Source organism: Grus americana, chromosome 2 (genome assembly GCF_028858705.1).
Source record: "Grus americana isolate bGruAme1 chromosome 2, bGruAme1.mat, whole genome shotgun sequence".
Lineage (NCBI taxonomy): Eukaryota > Metazoa > Chordata > Aves > Gruiformes > Gruidae > Grus > Grus americana.
The window spans coordinates 87,607,696-87,624,668 of record NC_072853.1 but is presented as its reverse complement, the minus strand read 5'-3'; the positions used below and the strand labels follow the sequence as shown (position 1 = coordinate 87,624,668).

The following is a 16,973-nucleotide window of genomic DNA, read 5'->3' as shown; positions in this document are numbered from 1 at the left end:
GTGACATAGTTTTCTTTATTATTATTATTATTATTTGCTCCCCAGCATCTGGATTTTGAAAACAAGATGTTATACACCTTAAGAGTGGAAGCAACCAACACTCATCCTGATCCTCGTTTTCTTCAGCTGGGGCCATTCAAAGACACAGCTTTGGTCAAAATTTCTGTGGAAGACATAGATGAACCTCCAGTGTTCAGCAGACCCTGGTATTTAATAGAGGTAGATGAAGATGCCAAGGAAGGAAGCATTATTGGGCAGGTTGTAGCCCAAGATCCGGATATAACAAAGAACGCAATAAAGTAAGCCATTACACAATATAAATGCTTCAGACGTGGGTCAAGTCTCATGCACAAAGTGTAGTCAGAGTGCAATGTAATAGGGGGCCACTTACGTAATTAAGGCCATAGGGGCTACTGAAAAGCCTCAAGCGGAGAAATATCTATGGGAGCTTATGAAAGCAAACAGTTAACAGCGCAGGGTATGCTTCTGAAGGACAGTCTATAGCCACCAGGTAAAATGAAAGGAGAGATCAGGGTTTAACTGGCATCACGTTCTAGAACTTCCACAAAATTGTTCATCAGATTATGCTTGTTTCTAATGGCAAACTTAAAAAATACTCAGAATGGTGTGTTTCTACACTCCCTGCTGGTTGATAGCAGTCAGCCTTATCTACCTTTATAATCTCCTAGACATAACACTGTCTACCATGTTCCATAGCCTAACTGTTTAATGATCACATTATATTAAATAAGAAATGATTGTGAGAAAGTCATAACATTAGAAGTAAGAGTTCAGGGCTTTGAAATTGTTGTAATTGTTAGACATGTGCTATTATTATCTGCAGTAACAAACACAGCACTGAAATTTGTGTATTTACCATGCAACTGATTAGGAAACCTGATTTCTGCATTTCTGAACAAGTCTGTTGTGGCCTGCAGCAGTAAAGTTTGGGGTAGGAGGTGGGAAAGGAGAAAGAAAATAAAATATTTTTAAGTAATCTATGCATAAAATCTCAATTTAACCTGATAGTGACTGGCAACTAGTAGACCAATTAAAAAAACACTTGTAAAACAAGTTTTTATTTGTTGGGAAAGAACAAAGCAAAAGCAAGTGTTATAAAATCAAATTTTAAGAACTTTCATTGTAAACAACTAATCCAAAGATTTTTCAGGTGATTTTGATGGTCCTTGTGACATCTCAAAAATATCTTGTTATAAATTGATACTTAATTATATCTGCAATGTGTGTCCTATGAGTTGTCAAAGAAACAATTAATTTGAAAAAAAAATTATCTAAGAATGTTAATTTTTAGTTGTTATTCCAGCATCCAGTTTATAAGCTAAAAATGCAATTTTGAATATCAGTCTAACAAACTGCTCACATAAACAGTTTGCTCTTCATCCCGCTCACTAGTATTAAAAAAATTGTTTTTCAGTATTTGCAACATGCTGCACTCCTCAGGCAGCTATAGGAAAGCTTAGGTTAATTGTAAAGAAAACGTTCTTGATTAACCACAGTTAAAATTTAGAGGTGGCTGTGAGCTAAAGTAGAGACTGTAACAGGAAATAGTGATGCTCAGTTGTACTCTGTCTTGACAGATATTCTGTGGATCGACACACTGACCTTGACAGAATATTCAACATCTATTCAGGAAATGGATCCTTATTCATCTCAAAGCCACTTGACCGGGAAGAAACTCCTTGGCACAACATCACTGTCATAGCAACTGAAATCAGTAAGTTGGAGATCATTTATCTTGGAAGAACATTAGAACTGAGAAAAGTCTGAAATTTTACAGCATCTATGAATTATCTTGTTTCGTTAGTTTTGCCCTTATTCAGATATTATCAGTAGACAGAGTATCTTTAAATGCACATCTAAAAGTTCAATTTACTACTTTAGGATTATCTTTTCCTGTTTATGAAAAGATAATTTGGAATTCTCAGGCTCGACAAAACCATGTACAGTATATATTAGGCAGGTTAACTGGTTCCCTGAGAATTCCCAGCAAATAATTTGGTGCAGGTGTGATGCACTGGCTTTATCCTAAGCTAAGTCTTTAGGAGAATCCTTGGGAAAAAAGCTGTCCATGATGGACAAATAACATCTTGTCAGAATGACCACTGTAAACAGTGGAAGAAATTATGCTTTACCTCAACTGCTTTATCTTATCCCAGGAAATGGCTTCATTTGAAGCCAAGACTACAGGAAATTCTTTCCCTTCCATTTCTGAAGCAAGCACTGGCACTAAGTCTTTCACCTGGGTTCTTTACTCTTCTGTTGGACCTTTTTAGATCTGGACGTCTCTTGCTTGCCTTTTCTTTCCAGCCAACTGATAACAGTCATCAGAGAGGAAACAGAGACACCAATTTTAGGGAACAACTTTTCTCCCTTCTTTCATTCTCCCTATAGATTCCTCAGGAGTCTGTGTGCTTAACAGTGTGGGAGTCAGGTAATAGGGAGAGATGAGTTATATCCCCATTTGCAGAAAGTCTGATACCTTTTCCTTCTAAATGCTTTTTCATTGTTTGGTCAAATATGGTCTCCATTTTCAGTATGTGTACTGCGAGATTCATCTCCAGCAATAGCTTGACCTTGCAGGTCAAGTTTGTGAAGACCAATTGATGATAACATCTGCCTATCTCCCTTTTTCATTTTGTTTTTACATTTTGGAGAGAAAGGAGAACTTTGGGTTGTTGGGGTTTTTTGTGTGTTGGTGGTAGTGGTGGTGACTGACGCTGTTTAACTGCTTTACTGATTTGAACAAGTAAATGTTCTTGACAGATCGACCTCAGGAAAAAGCTTTTGCAATGAATCATTTACTGCACTGATGTATGGAATACAAGTCAATAACAACTCAGTGACCTGTTTTTAATGCAAATCAATTTAAATATACTTTCTATTATTTCAAAATACATATACCATAATAGAACAATTTGTTTAAAATATAAATACGGCTTTTATGCATATGGAATGTATATCAGTAGAAAATGAAATACAGCTTTAATATAATCAATATAAATGAACATATCTAATGTATATTAGATAATTTCAGGTCCTTTCATAGTCATAGACTGTAAATCTTTGCATTGTAATATAAATAATTTTCTTGTTTCAGATAATCCTAAACAAAGTAGCCAGATACCTGTCTTCATCCGGATTTTAGACATAAATGATCATGCACCAGAATTTGCCAAATACTACGAGACATTTGTTTGTGAAAATGCAAAAGCAGGACAGGTAAAAAAATACTTATGTTACTGAAAAACTTGTAATGAAACTATTCTGGAATACCATCATGAAGACTTCAACGTATCTTAATTTGAACAACTGTAAACCAACAACCTCTTCATTCCCTGCCTTCTACAGACACTGCCAGTTGATTCAAAAAAGATTTAAGGAGATAAAAGATGCAAGATTTTACCCTAGTATAATAACATAACATATAATAAAAAAATCATACTTTCAGGTGGTTTTTCATTCCTAATATCAGAAAATATTTTTTTCAGAACTAGTTATGCATAATGCTACAAAACCCTTTATACTGTTTGATAATTCCATTTATTTCTAGATTTTTTTTCAAAGCTGAGGTAATGTAACCACACCTTCAGGTACACAAAGCAGGAAAATCTTTTATTATGCTTCAGTAAAGGAGATGTGAAAAACAAACTTTTACAAAAATAAAAGATAATGCAAGTAAGTTAAACTTGAATTTGGAGTTGAGTTGAATTTGGTGAAAGCTCATGTATATCCCTTTCTAAACTATCTGAGCAATTCTGTAATAATCTAAAAAGAAAAAAACCAAGATTTGTAGAGAAGATAAAGTGATGACTGGGAACTGAGAAAGGAGGCAGACCAACGGAACTCAGAGGCAGGATATTACAGAAATCTCTTAATATTACTGCCACTACAACCAACATCTATTTATGCTAATGCCAGTCAGCCTTTCAGTTTTAAATTGTGTGAAAAAAATGTATGTTTATCTGATTTTTAATTCTGAAAGTATTTACTAAAGAACTGGATTTAATAGCAGAACAGGTACTTCCAGATTGTGTTTCAAGCATGGGCCTAAGTCCATGCATGAGCCTTTTCTATAGACTGATGCATCTTTGAGTGGAAGAAAAAGCTTGTGATCATTATTTTCTCTAGCAAAAATCTGAGTGAGTTCCTGCTCTGATGGAAAGAGGTGAGGATGGAGCCCTAAACTCATCTAAGGTCTGTCCTTGTGTCTCACTAGTTTTATGTTGCCATCATCCAACCAATACTGGCTGACTTCACGGAAGTATTTGGAAAGGATCACAATGTAAGATATTTTGTTTGTCCTTAGAGCACAGTGACCGTACAACACTCAAAGTCTTTACAGGACTGGGGGATATGAATACACCTCAGGAAGCATGCTCATGTTTTACCTTGGGCACTACCCAATGTTGTATTTAACATAGTCATGGGGACTGCACTGAAAGAAGCACAGATGGTACCTGAGATGAGTCTAGAATTTCAGGTCCTGCAGAACTCTAGACAGAGTAAGAACACGCAATTTACCAGTTGCAATTCAAATGATGTTTTATGAATGGTTTAACAAACAGATTAAAAAAATATAGAGAGAACAAAAAAGGGAGAAAAAGAGGATACAGTGGATTGCTGAAGTTTGTATTCAGTTCTACTTATTTTTCATTCATTGCACCTAATAACAGAATTTAGGTAAGTGGGTTAGAAAGACAGAGGATACTTTGAGTGAAATCAGTTGGCTTTGAAGAAGTGCTTGACCGTTATTTTAATTCTTTTTTCAAGAAAGACTTACTATTTTTGATGCAAATGACATAAATAGAGGAATATGCATATCAAAGGCAGTGATGAATTAAATTAAAACAGTGGAAGGAATCATAATATCAGAAAAACGAACAAGGAGCACCTTTCAAAACAACTGAGGTTTATGATCAGAACATTATGTCTTAACCAGTGACATAAATTGTCACGTAAGAATGCAGTTCAAGCCTTATAGAATGAGCAAAAAAAATCCCTAAACTTCTGGCTATTGTACCTTCATAGTATTGTTTTATGATTTATAAGCTGTTTTTCCAGGTGGAATACATTCAGATGATTCTAGCCATTATTTTCAGACAGCTGGCATATGACCTACATTCTGTCTGTGCAACAAAATCTCTTTGCATAAGATGAAACTGAGACAAATAAACCTTAAAAACTTAGTATAATGACTGATAGAAAAGTGAGTCATGTACTTTAATTGCATAACACAAAGAAAGGTTCCAAAGCTTACAAACGAAGATGTCATTGAAATTAATCATGTGCAATTTTATCAACCAGCAAACATATTTTGTCATATATTTGAACCAAGTTCAATCCCGGCATACTGCTTGTCAGTTTCCTTAACCCAATTTCTATCTAGTCTAGCATACTTGATGAAATATCCATTAATGTATAAAATTTCATTTACCTTTCTCGTAAATTCTGGGTTTTTTCTAACACCAGAGATGACAGAGGCCCATAAGATAGGCATATTGTTATTCAGACCTCACTTACATCTAGCATACCAATGTAATTCCAGGAATTATTATTCCTAATCGGAAAAATCCTCAAAAATATTAGATAGACAATATGCATCAAGTATAGTTGCAGAAGAATGAGAAATCCAGACCGTTCTTCTATTTATTAACAATTGGGTTCCTCAAGACAGACATCTGAGTTCATATCTGGACATTTACATATAGTTGACTTAGCATTTCAGAAAAGAGATTACTTTTGGTACATGAGACTACTTTTATTTTGGTGCCTAAAAATAGCAATGAATATAGAGATACAAACTTGAACATTTTGTCCAAGTTCCAGATAGCCTGTATTGTTCATCTTTAGCAGTCCTCCTATAATACAAGATATAGAATCATGTTGTATTCATTTAGTACTACTCCACCTTATTTTAGAGTTCCCCTAAAGCAGCTGTCTTATTAGAATCATTATTGCTTCTTGACACTTCACAGCAGTGCTTCTACATCTGGTGCCCATAGCAGGAGAGCCAGACTGAGAAAATAAATACATTTAGTTAATTTTTGAATTTGTTTTTTTTTTGTTAATTGGACCCAGCTATTAATCACACCGCTCTCTAAATCTCAGGTGCATCAGGAAGCAGTCAGAATGATCAAATATTGCTCTCTGCTGCCAAGTGACAATACTCATTCTCAACATCAGCAGATATTAGGGGCTGCATTCATTGTGTTTTTTCAGATAGCCTTAGGAGGGTCACAGGAAAGAAAACCCTACAGAGTCTCTCCTCCTCTCGTGCCACTCTTTTCTCTCCAAACCACAGTGGTATGACTGGGAAGAAATATTATCACTAGAGGTGCATAAACAACTACATTCATTAGGCTGGAACAGATTTGTCACCATGCGAGTCCCATTTCACCGGCTAATAGATGGGATAACGAAAAGTATGACGCAGCCTTCCTCTCGCAAAATTTAGAAATCCCTAATCCTTTGATGGCGTGCTAGAGCCCCAGGGACTGTTGTGAGGAAGGCTCTGGTACAAGTTCTCTCATGCCCTTGTTGCGGGAATTAATTGGGTCTTTTTAGCTGGATTAGAGGATGAGTCCTCTCCATGGAAACCAGGAAGATTTACTTGAAAAGGAGACTGATTTCACTGAACAATTTGCTAGTAATAATTTAGCTAATTTCAACACCCATCAATAATAATATTTAAGAAAATAACCTAGGTGGCTTTTTTTTTTTTGCACTGATGCTATATTCTTTCCTGCCATTCAGGGGCTCTCAGACATCAGAACAGAGAGTTTGTTTCCTCTTTCAGAAAGCCGGCAGATTTTTCTTTTCATTAGTCACCATACTCACCCTCCCTTTTTCAGATGGAGCAGACAGAGATCACATTTTTCATGTGGCCACCGCTAATTATCAGTCATGAGTTGTTTATACATTGTAGCAGCCTTTTCTAGGTAGACGCCTATTGGCTTAATTTAGCGAGAGACCAATGCTAGCAGCCTGTCTCTCTTTTGAAGTAAGAATTAGAGTTCAAGGGAGAATTTTCCAACTTCTGATAAGCATTCAGTCCTGCTTTAAAACTGCCAACACATTTGTGGAACAGAGCCAAGACTTGAAAACCAAACTGTTTTGCATTACCAAACGTGAGGCTTTGTTAAGTGGCAGGCGTATTAGAACACTTCTTAAGACATAAAGCATCAAGATCAAAGGTGTATTCGAGTTTACACACACGTGATGGAGGCTGCTTTCTGCGGCTAGCGCCGTACAGGTGTACGGGCTGGAACCGTGCCTGAAAGCGTGTGACCACTCAAGCCGCAGAATGACCAGAGGGGCGTCCACTGACAGCTGGACTGATTTCGAAACATTTCTGTCTGGGGACGCTTGAACTATATTATTACTTTACTCCTAGAGAAATGTAGCCACTTTGAAATCTTCTAGAAAATCTTCATCCTATCCACTTACACTGTGCTATGTTATTAATACCTTCAAGAGTAGTTAATGATTTGCCCTACCAGATCGTACAGGCAGGCAAAGGGGCAAGAGAAAGAAAGAACAGGAGAAACACAAAGCTGCTCTTCCACCGTTCCCCCACAGCATTTGCACACTGCTATGTTCTGATGATTGTCAAAAGTGCAGTCTCGCCCACGTGGTTTTTTGTAGTTTATTTCAGGCAAAATGGTGAGATCTTTCCAGATTCCTTGAGAGACATTTGCAGCATAAAATAAGTTTAATAAATTTCAAGAATGACAAAGCCAGTGCTCCAAGATCTAGGATTTGTTCTGTTTTCTCCTATACCACTTCTGAAAAAAGTGTCAGACAAAAACAAACAGTAAAGTGTCCAAACATTCCTTTCTCAAATGCCTAATGATATTTTTTAAGTCTTATCTCAGAAGCAGCTGAAAGTAGATAAATGAGATTTGAGAAATTTCTCTGTTGTACAATATCCAGGTTTAACTAAGAGCGTAACAAGAACAAAAGCCCAAATGATTCAAGTGGATTGAAGGCCTACTCCTCTGCATATCTATAACTGCAAACAAGAAACAACAAAATTCAGCAGCTGTTACTCTGTCTCTAGCTTAACAATGTCTGTCTCCAGTGGTCTTATTTCTCTGAGACTGGAACTACAATTTTCATGCTATATGACAATTACATTCTTTTAAAACTTCAGAAAGGCACTGTCTACAACAGCAGACCATCTTTAAATTCCAGTGAAAGTGACATTATTTTTTACTGTCATATTTATAGTGAATTTTAAAAGAAGGAATTTTGGAAAAAAAAGTTTAAAATACGATAGTAAACGCCGATATGCAGCTTGTTTGAAAAGAAGCAGCAGCAGATTACATTGCAGGCTCAATTTTTGTCTCAAATTTTGTTTTACTAATAGAAATTTTTAACCTGAAAATATATTACATCCGTCCACCCATAGACCTCATCTTGTTCAGCTTTCTTCAATGAACCTTTCAAGAATCTGTCTGAAGTATGTTGCTGCATTTTTAAAGAGTGTACCCTGGAGTCAATGTGCAACTGTGGTTTATTTGCATGACATGCCAAGCCAGCCCAGGTTGAAAAGTCCATCTAAAAAGTGGCTAGCTGGCGCTGACCTCTCTTCTGTTAAAGATGCACTACTAGCTTAACGTTTGCTTTAGTGGTTCCTGTATTCCTTTTAAAGGCAGCCCCAAGGCTGAGTCCATGATCCAATTCTCCTACTTGTGCAGCTGTCCATGTCCACAAATGCAGCCTCAGGAACAGTAAGGGCATGCTCTGAAGTGCACAGGGACCCTTGTTATTTCAGAATGCCCCCCACCTAGCTTTTACTGTCTTTAAAAGAGCTTGAAGAAAACTGGAGAGCAGGTTACATCTAAGGATGTACCAGATATATATCAGGAATCTGATGCTAGGCAGTCTATTCATCCCCAATCACTTTTTCACAGATGAGTATGAATAGCTATAAAATAGCCTGAATATAAACTATAATCACAGTCTTGACTGTGGTGTAAGTCATGGCCTTAAAAATACAGTATCCAGGATAAAAAAAAAAACCAAAACAAAAAAAAAACCAAAACCACAAACCACAAAACAGTATTATAATCGATCCATTTCTGCATTTGAAAAAATATGCCAATGGGAAATAGGTCCAAACCCTTTAACAGAATCTCTGGCTTCATCATGAAAGTAATTCTTCAAGAAATTTTTCCAGTGGGAATAATTCCTCATTCATTACTCATCTTACATTGTCAAGCTGCTGCAACCACTTTGTCCTGAGTGTAAAAGAGAAAACTATCTCAATGCCTAAGTTTAAATTTTCAGTACCCTCAAAGACAAGTAACCCCTAAAAAATTAAATTTACCCAGTAAGATCAACTCAAGAGTATGAGACTGTTTCTTTAAACAGACAGAAGTGCACATACACGTGCAGCCCTCAAAATAATGACAATAATGCTGTATTTTCCAGATTGTACTCATTTGCATGGGAAACTATGGGTGAAAGAAAAAAAAGGTGAATGCTTTTTATCTTCTCTAAGCCTGATATGCTTGAAACATATTTGAGTAAAAGTCATTTTCTTGAAATAACTCTTCCCTCATAAATCTTACAGTGTCAGAGATCTTTCTCTGAACTCCTGGTGAAGAGTGATTATAAGTCAACGCCCATAGCTACTTCAAAACAGAAGAATACATTTCCAACATGAAATTACAAAATATACATGAAACAGTACTAATTTTTTTCATATAGCTGTGATACTTTAAAGTAGCCACCTCTCTCCCATTTCTGCAGTGATTATCATTAACATAATTCTCTTTTATTTACAGCTGTATAACTGAAAAAAAACCCCAAACCCTTAATTAGATAACATTTCTAATTTCCTCTCACCTATTCATCATTTGAAAAAATTCACCTGCAATCATTCTTTCTCATTGTTCTTTTATTCTCCCATCTTTCCTGGTGGAAGAACAGCTGGTTCTCAATTTATGCAGCCAACAGTTAGAGCAGGTAATAAGTTCTGGGTGGGTTTTTTTTTTCTTTTTTTTCTTTTTTCAGCCTTACCCTCAACAATAAGTTTTCAGTGTAATTAGGTTCCTCTATGCCTGGCACAATTGTCCTACTCCATGTGATTTACACATGAAGGGAATCAAATCCAGATCCTACAAACATCCCACTGATTACATCTCAAAAAGCCCCAAGATACTCAACTGCAATTTCTGGTAGCTATTGTATCAGGATATTTTCTCCTTGAGTTTTTCAGCAAGTAATTGCACAAATATTATCACTTATTCTAATTCTCTCTCTTCTCCCTGGTACTTTTACCCTTTTTCTCTCTTTTCAAACTTGTAAAAATATGAGAGGAAAATTTTCTCATTTCAGTTCGGTATTTCAGTGCTGTCAGAAGAAAAATTTTTTTTGGTAGCAATATTATAGTTTTGCATTAAGTAATGCAGAACTAAAATTAAGCACCATCCTGGCCTTGCTCTCTGTATCGCCACACTCAGAGGCAGATTATGGCAAAGAGAAAAGCAATGGGACATCGGAAAAATGTTGGCATAATCAGAGACTTGGCAACATATTGAACAGGCTACTTTGCCATAAACAGGGATTTGGTTAATCTTGGGGAACAGCTAAAACTAAAAAAAAAAAAAATAAAAAATAAAAAAAATCTGTGGAGACCTTAATATGTAGTTCTTATTCTAATCGCACTTAGAAAAACTGTATAATCCTGCCTTCAGCATAGTCATATCATTTTGTACAAGGCTGATCACAAATTACCTTTCAAGTTCCTCAACATGCCTCAAAAATAAAAAGAAAATGTTAAAAAAAATAGTCTTGTGGTTGTTTTAGAAGGATCTGCTAGGAAGTGAATGAGCCAAACTCAGACCTTCTCTATTGTTTTTTTTTAATAACAATTTAATATTATTAGCTGTAATAAAAGTATCCCAAAATTAACTAGAAAAAAATGGGCCAAATACTCATTGTGCAGTATAGGACTAGCAGCAGCAGGCTTCTGAATGATACAGTAAGCAAAAAAATTTAGTATTTATGGTAACCCTATGTTTGTCTAATACAGTGTTCCATCCTAAGACATGTTAAATACCCTCCAAAATTTAACTGTGCGCTCAAGTCCCACTCAAGCTGATGTTCAGAGAAAATACATAAGAAAAAGCTATTCCTTATTTGATTGCTGCAAAGATTAAAAATTGTATTGGTGTTACTTGTCGATTACTGTATCTCTTGAAGAAGTCATGCTGTACTTTCCCTGGAAATATCAGAAAAACAAGCAGCAAAGTAAGTCTTTGATAGCAAGTGGCTTTGATGTCTGTGGGATTTCAGGACACCCTACACACTGGAAACACTTGAAAACCTCAAGACAGGCATTGGATCTCTCATGGCTTTGAAAGAAACAAGTCTGACTGCTGAGCTCTTCCTGCCTGTACGTTTAGGTGCTGTAGAAACTTACCTGTGCTGAGCTGCAGCATCCTCAGTTGAAGCCTACTCCCATTCTCATGCCACCAAGCTTCCTCATCTTGTGATTGAACTCAAACGCGCCCGTGCAAGCCAAGGTGGAGTATGGGTCGCTCTCCAGTGCGATACCCGCTAGGGAGGGCAAAGGACGTAGCAGCCATCCGTACAGCTTACTGGGGTTACCATGACTCGTGCAACCCGGCATGGTGTTAACTCATTTCACAAACCACAGCTGTTCCCAGGTAGCTTTTCCTTCCTCAGTTCCGCAGCTGATTTCCTTCGTCTCTATCAGTCTAGCAGTAGATAGATAGAAAAAGAGCCAAATTGCTAGTGTATACGTGTGTCTAAATACACGTGAGTACACATATTTGCACATGTAATGCCTATGCAATCCAGAGGTACTGCTGAAGCCTCTTTTTAGGTCGACTCTACTCTGACCCTATGCTGGCACTGTTTTCACCCCTTCCCAGCTGGGCTTGAGTGGCCTTGTTAGGGCAGCTATAAAGCTCCACAGCCAGAGGTTTCAATTTAGGAGGGAGTAAAGCATCTCTTTTTATTACCTTGAGAGAACTGAGCATCCTGCCAGTGCAGTACTCCAATTTATCGCCAGGAGCAGATGAGGTGGTCTGGGAATTAGATCCACTTAACAACTGGTTTACACGCTACTCTGTGTCATTGCTACATGAGGCCACAGGAGGTTTATGGCTTATTCAGAAGGGCAACTGTTTCTGTACCACTGCAAAATATTGAGTACAAATCAAAGCACATGGCTGTCTCGCAGTGAGAACTGGCCCCTTTTTCATCCTCCATTATGTGTTTAAACAATAAAACAACAATTCGCTTACTGTAACCTCTCCTGTGTTTATGTGGGGAACATTAGGCTTAGGACATGACTTTGTGTCTTCAGGTAGAGATTTGTTGGATTTTTACTGGACATGAAAAGCAGAGACCTTATTTCAAACACAGTATTTCTAAAATAGCATGAAATACTATTTTCTTTATAGCTGATACAGACTGTGAGCGCAGTTGACAAAGATGAGCCTCCTCGAGGACACAAATTTTTCTTTGAGTTGGTGCCAGAATTTGCTGTTCATCCAAACTTCTCCATTGTAGACAACAAAGGTAACTTCTGACTGGCACCATCCCCTCCCCACCCCCATACCACATAAAACTTCATCGAGCAACATTTATTTATTCTGCTTCTCCATTCTAGATAACACAGCAGGAATTATGACTAGAAGAAATGGATACAGCCGTAGTAAGACGAGTACTTATCTCCTGCCAATCATAATATTTGACAATGACTACCCGATCCAGAGCAGCACTGGCACGCTAACCATTCGCGTGTGTGCCTGTGACAGCCGGGGCAACATGCAGTCCTGCAACGCGGAGGCCTTGCTCCTCCCTGCTGGCCTCAGCACGGGGGCACTGGTGGCCATTCTCCTCTGCATCATCATCCTGCTAGGCAAGTACCTGTGATGACATGTTTAATTGACTAGGTAAAGGTCTGGGTCACTGCTAGACCCCTGATATTCTTCAACCCCTTGTTCACATGTCTCTGCAGAACAATATTTCATACCTGATGTGGTCTTTTTATTATTTTATATTGTTTTTAACAACTGTTTTCTAAGATGGAAAATGAGCTAGGAGAGTGGGAGAGGGAACTACTATGGGCTGTTTGTCATCATTTCTGTTCAGAAGAATGTGCAAAAGGAATGAGACTATCAATGTTATTTGGATGAAATAAACTTGAAAATCTAGGGTCAGTTTTAGATATCTTGCTCATTTGAGTAGTTTTATGTTATAAACAGATTTTCATTTAGATTTAGGGCTTTAAAATCATACTCCTGAAGCTGAGTGATAAGTTTCTCAGTGATTAAAAAATTATCAGTTATACTAGCTATTTAATCATGAATGATTTGTAATTTTTATACTCAGGAAATATTTAGCTCAAAAGCATAGAAAAGAAATGTTCAATTGCTTGCAAGCAGTAGCAAGAGCAGCTGATTAAATAAAGTGTGAGCACAGAAATTAGATGGGTGGTAGGAGAGCAGACGCATTAGAAAGATGAGGTGATATATGAAGGAACTAGAATAAATGTTAGCTCATAATCTGGTGTCAGGAACATCAAAACTGCAACTTGCGTGTTTTGCTTAACAGAGAAGTGCCTCCTTAAAAGTGCCAACATCTGTACTTTCCAGTCAAGCTCTGTGGAAAACTTCTTTCCCTTTCTCCCTGTCCTAGCAAACACAGCTTGCCAAGGGGTCAGTGACAAGCTTACAGATGTCAGTTTACATATTTCTAGGGAGATCAGTATTTTATCAGATTTTAGACTGGGTTCAAGCTACCTCGAGTAAATATTGAGAGGACCACAGAGGCTGTTAGGAGAGGGACAATACGTAGGAACTGTATCTGTACTGTTGGGCATAGGGAAGGGAGGGTACTTGAACTCTGAAAAACTGATTGTCCAGTGCTTAGGTTCAAGCATCGCCACTGGCCTGGTTTCAGCACGAGCCATCTTGGATTCTCAGGACATTGCCCAGGCATAGTCTGAACAGCAGAACTTGCAGGGCACCACTTGCAGCAGACAATTATTGTTCAAACTCTGCCGGATCTGGCTCTCCACCTTGCATAGTTCTTAACACCATGTCAACAGGCTCCGCACCTTCAAAGCCACCCTTATGCCCCAACATAGAGCATGAAATATATGCCATGAAACACATGCCCTTACTCGTTCACTATGAAAACATCACTGATCGGTTGCAATACTTTAATACAGAAACATTGAACTAAAAAAATTAATCGAAGTGTGCCTTAGGACCACAGTGATAGCACATGAGACTCAGAACAGGCTCAGGGACCAGTGCTGCGCAAAACAAGTGTGACCACTTTTCGTCTCTTGGCCCCAGGGTCAGGAACCCTGCTCTACTTAGTGCGACATAGCTGAAGCCAGAGTAGCATAAGACTGAAGAGCATCTAAACATAATTGTTGGTCCACAGCTGGTGTGGTTCTTGGCACCTTATTTAATTGTTCAGCAAGATGTAGTGTGTTAGGATAGTAGACTGGTACCATTGTGCCCAAAATAAGGGAGACATATTAAATACCTGGCTGTGAAAGACACTTCATAATAACCTTTTAGTGATCTGCCCTACTCTTGTATATGAAGTTCTTGGACTTACCTAAGTGGGCTATTACTTGTCTAGCATTAGGAAAACTTGAAAAGAATGGCTCCTGTGCAGATACAAAACCACTAACAGAACAAAACAGCCTTTACATTCATAGCATTGTACCATGGCATGTGGAAGACCTCAGTGCCCCTCTCCCTACCTGCAGCATGTCCAGCGTTCCCTTTTATTCACCAATACTTAAGTCACTCAGAGTAAAAACTTTGCTCCTAAGCCTCAACAAAAGTGGTCAGCAACCACTCTTATGCCTCATTGACAGATGGTCTTGCTGGCCTCTCCTGTTTACTCCAGCTGCTGGAGCTAAGGTCAGATTTTTAAATGCATTTAAGCATTGAATTCCTACTGAAATCAATAGCATTTAGACACCAGAATGTATTTAGAAATCTAACCAGTTTTTCATCTCCCTCTGTAGCGGTTCACTTTCGTGTCAATCCTTACTTCTTCAAAAGAAAGTTATTCAACTAATATTCCTTAAACTAGGAGGATCATGTTTTTAAAAAGAAACATTTAGTAGCAAAGATTGGATTTCAGTTCTTGCAGTCATTGAAGCCAAAAACAGTTTGTCAATAATATTGATAGCCGAAGGTCTTCAGGTTCTTCTTTTCATAAGGACCTGTAGATCCCGTTTGCAAAAGCGAATTACGCACTTAGGAATACCTAAATCACTAGCTTTCCAGAGTGTGAATTACTTTTGCCCAGGAGATTCACCTACTTTTGGTGAAATCACCCTTAGTGACTTCCAGGAAGGCAATATTTCACAAAACTAAAATCAAAATCAAACTATAGTAGGATGATATATTTTAAGACTGCCTGCTCTTCAACTTCAGATTAACTGTAGATCTATTTCAAATATATAATATTTTAATAATTGCTCCCATAGGTTTAAAAAAACATAAGTTTTTGACTGCTGTAAAATCATTAATATTTTTCCTTCTTAACTTCAACTTGGAGATAGTTTTTATCACTATTGTCCTACTAAAAATCCCATTCCAGCCTTAAAACTTTTCCAGTTCAACAGATAATGCAAAATATTTAATTTCTAACTATCCATTTCTTCATTCATCATTTATTTCCTTTCAGTATTAGTTGTCTTGTTTACGGCTCTCAAGAGACAAAGGAAGAAAGAACCTTTGATCATCTCAAAGGATGATGTTCGGGACAACATTGTGACCTACAATGATGAAGGAGGTGGGGAAGAAGACACCCAGGCATTTGACATTGGCACACTGAGAAATCCAGAAGCAAGGGAGGAAAGTAAGATGAGAAGAGATGTTATCCCAGAAACTATATTTCAGATACGACGGACTGCACCTCTCTGGGAAAACATCGATGTCCAAGATTTTATTCACAGAAGGTTAAAGGAAAATGATTTAGACCCAGCTGCCCCTCCTTATGATTCACTAGCAACATACGCCTACGAGGGAAATGATTCCATAGCGAATTCACTCAGCTCCCTGGAATCGCTTACCACGGAGGGCAACCAAGACTATGATTACCTCAGTGACTGGGGACCTCGGTTTAAAAAACTAGCAGATATGTATGGCGGAGAGGACAGCGATCGAGATTGAGAAAGTAATCTGTGACCTGGTCAGTGTTAGTGGAATTCATGTCTATGTTACTAGAGAAAGTGGCCTACTCTCTCTTACTTGGGAATAAAAAATTTACAAAAAATAGATGTTGTCTTAGTAAGGGTTTGCTTAATCAATAAGTCAACGTGAATGAATACAATTGATTTAGATTTTTAAAAATCTATAATTCACCCTCTCTGCCTAGAAACCTCTGATGAAAGGTTTTCATTGACAATGAAAAGACAATAAAAGGCTTTTTGTGCCTTTAATAGTGAGATGGGAACTTAATTTTTTTTAATTGCTTTGCATTATCTTTCCTACTAGCTGGGACAGTGTGCACCCACATTGTAACATAATCTCAAAAATATACTTTAAAAAAGATTAATATTACTGCCATATTTATTGATTTAAAGAATGTCTGTGTGTCGATTCATCATGATATTTTTATATATGTATATTTATATTTTTGTATTTTTATTAAATAAATTAGTATTTATAAAAACACTACTTAATCATGTACTTTGTTAATCATAAGGAACTGTCCAATCTTTCTGAACAAAGGAAACTGCGTATTGTGCAATACTTAATTTTTGAATGCATCTTCTTATATTGGATTAGTGGTTGAAATGTACTGTGCAAGAACAATATGGAGAGAGTGCTCTGTAATGGAAATGCAGTGTAGAAAAAAGAAAAATTATTTTGAAAAAGTGCTTATAAATAAATGCAGTCTGACTTGCAATGTGTATTACTATATGGCATGAT

General features: G+C 37.4%; 1 protein-coding gene across 1 annotated transcript in view; it reads left to right on the top strand.

The window, feature by feature from the left end:
• CDH9 (cadherin 9) overlaps window positions 1-16,692 on the top strand; it is a 107,195-nt gene extending 90,503 nt beyond the window's left edge. Inside the window, exons 7-12 of the mRNA XM_054817848.1 lie at window positions 46-299; window positions 1,599-1,735; window positions 3,119-3,240; window positions 12,462-12,579; window positions 12,671-12,922; window positions 15,724-16,692. Coding sequence (XP_054673823.1) covers window positions 46-299; window positions 1,599-1,735; window positions 3,119-3,240; window positions 12,462-12,579; window positions 12,671-12,922; window positions 15,724-16,211 — 1,371 coding nt within the window. The 3' untranslated portion in view covers window positions 16,212-16,692. The remainder of the gene's footprint in view (window positions 1-45; window positions 300-1,598; window positions 1,736-3,118; window positions 3,241-12,461; window positions 12,580-12,670; window positions 12,923-15,723) is intronic.
• Window positions 16,693-16,973: the final 281 nt, after the last annotated feature.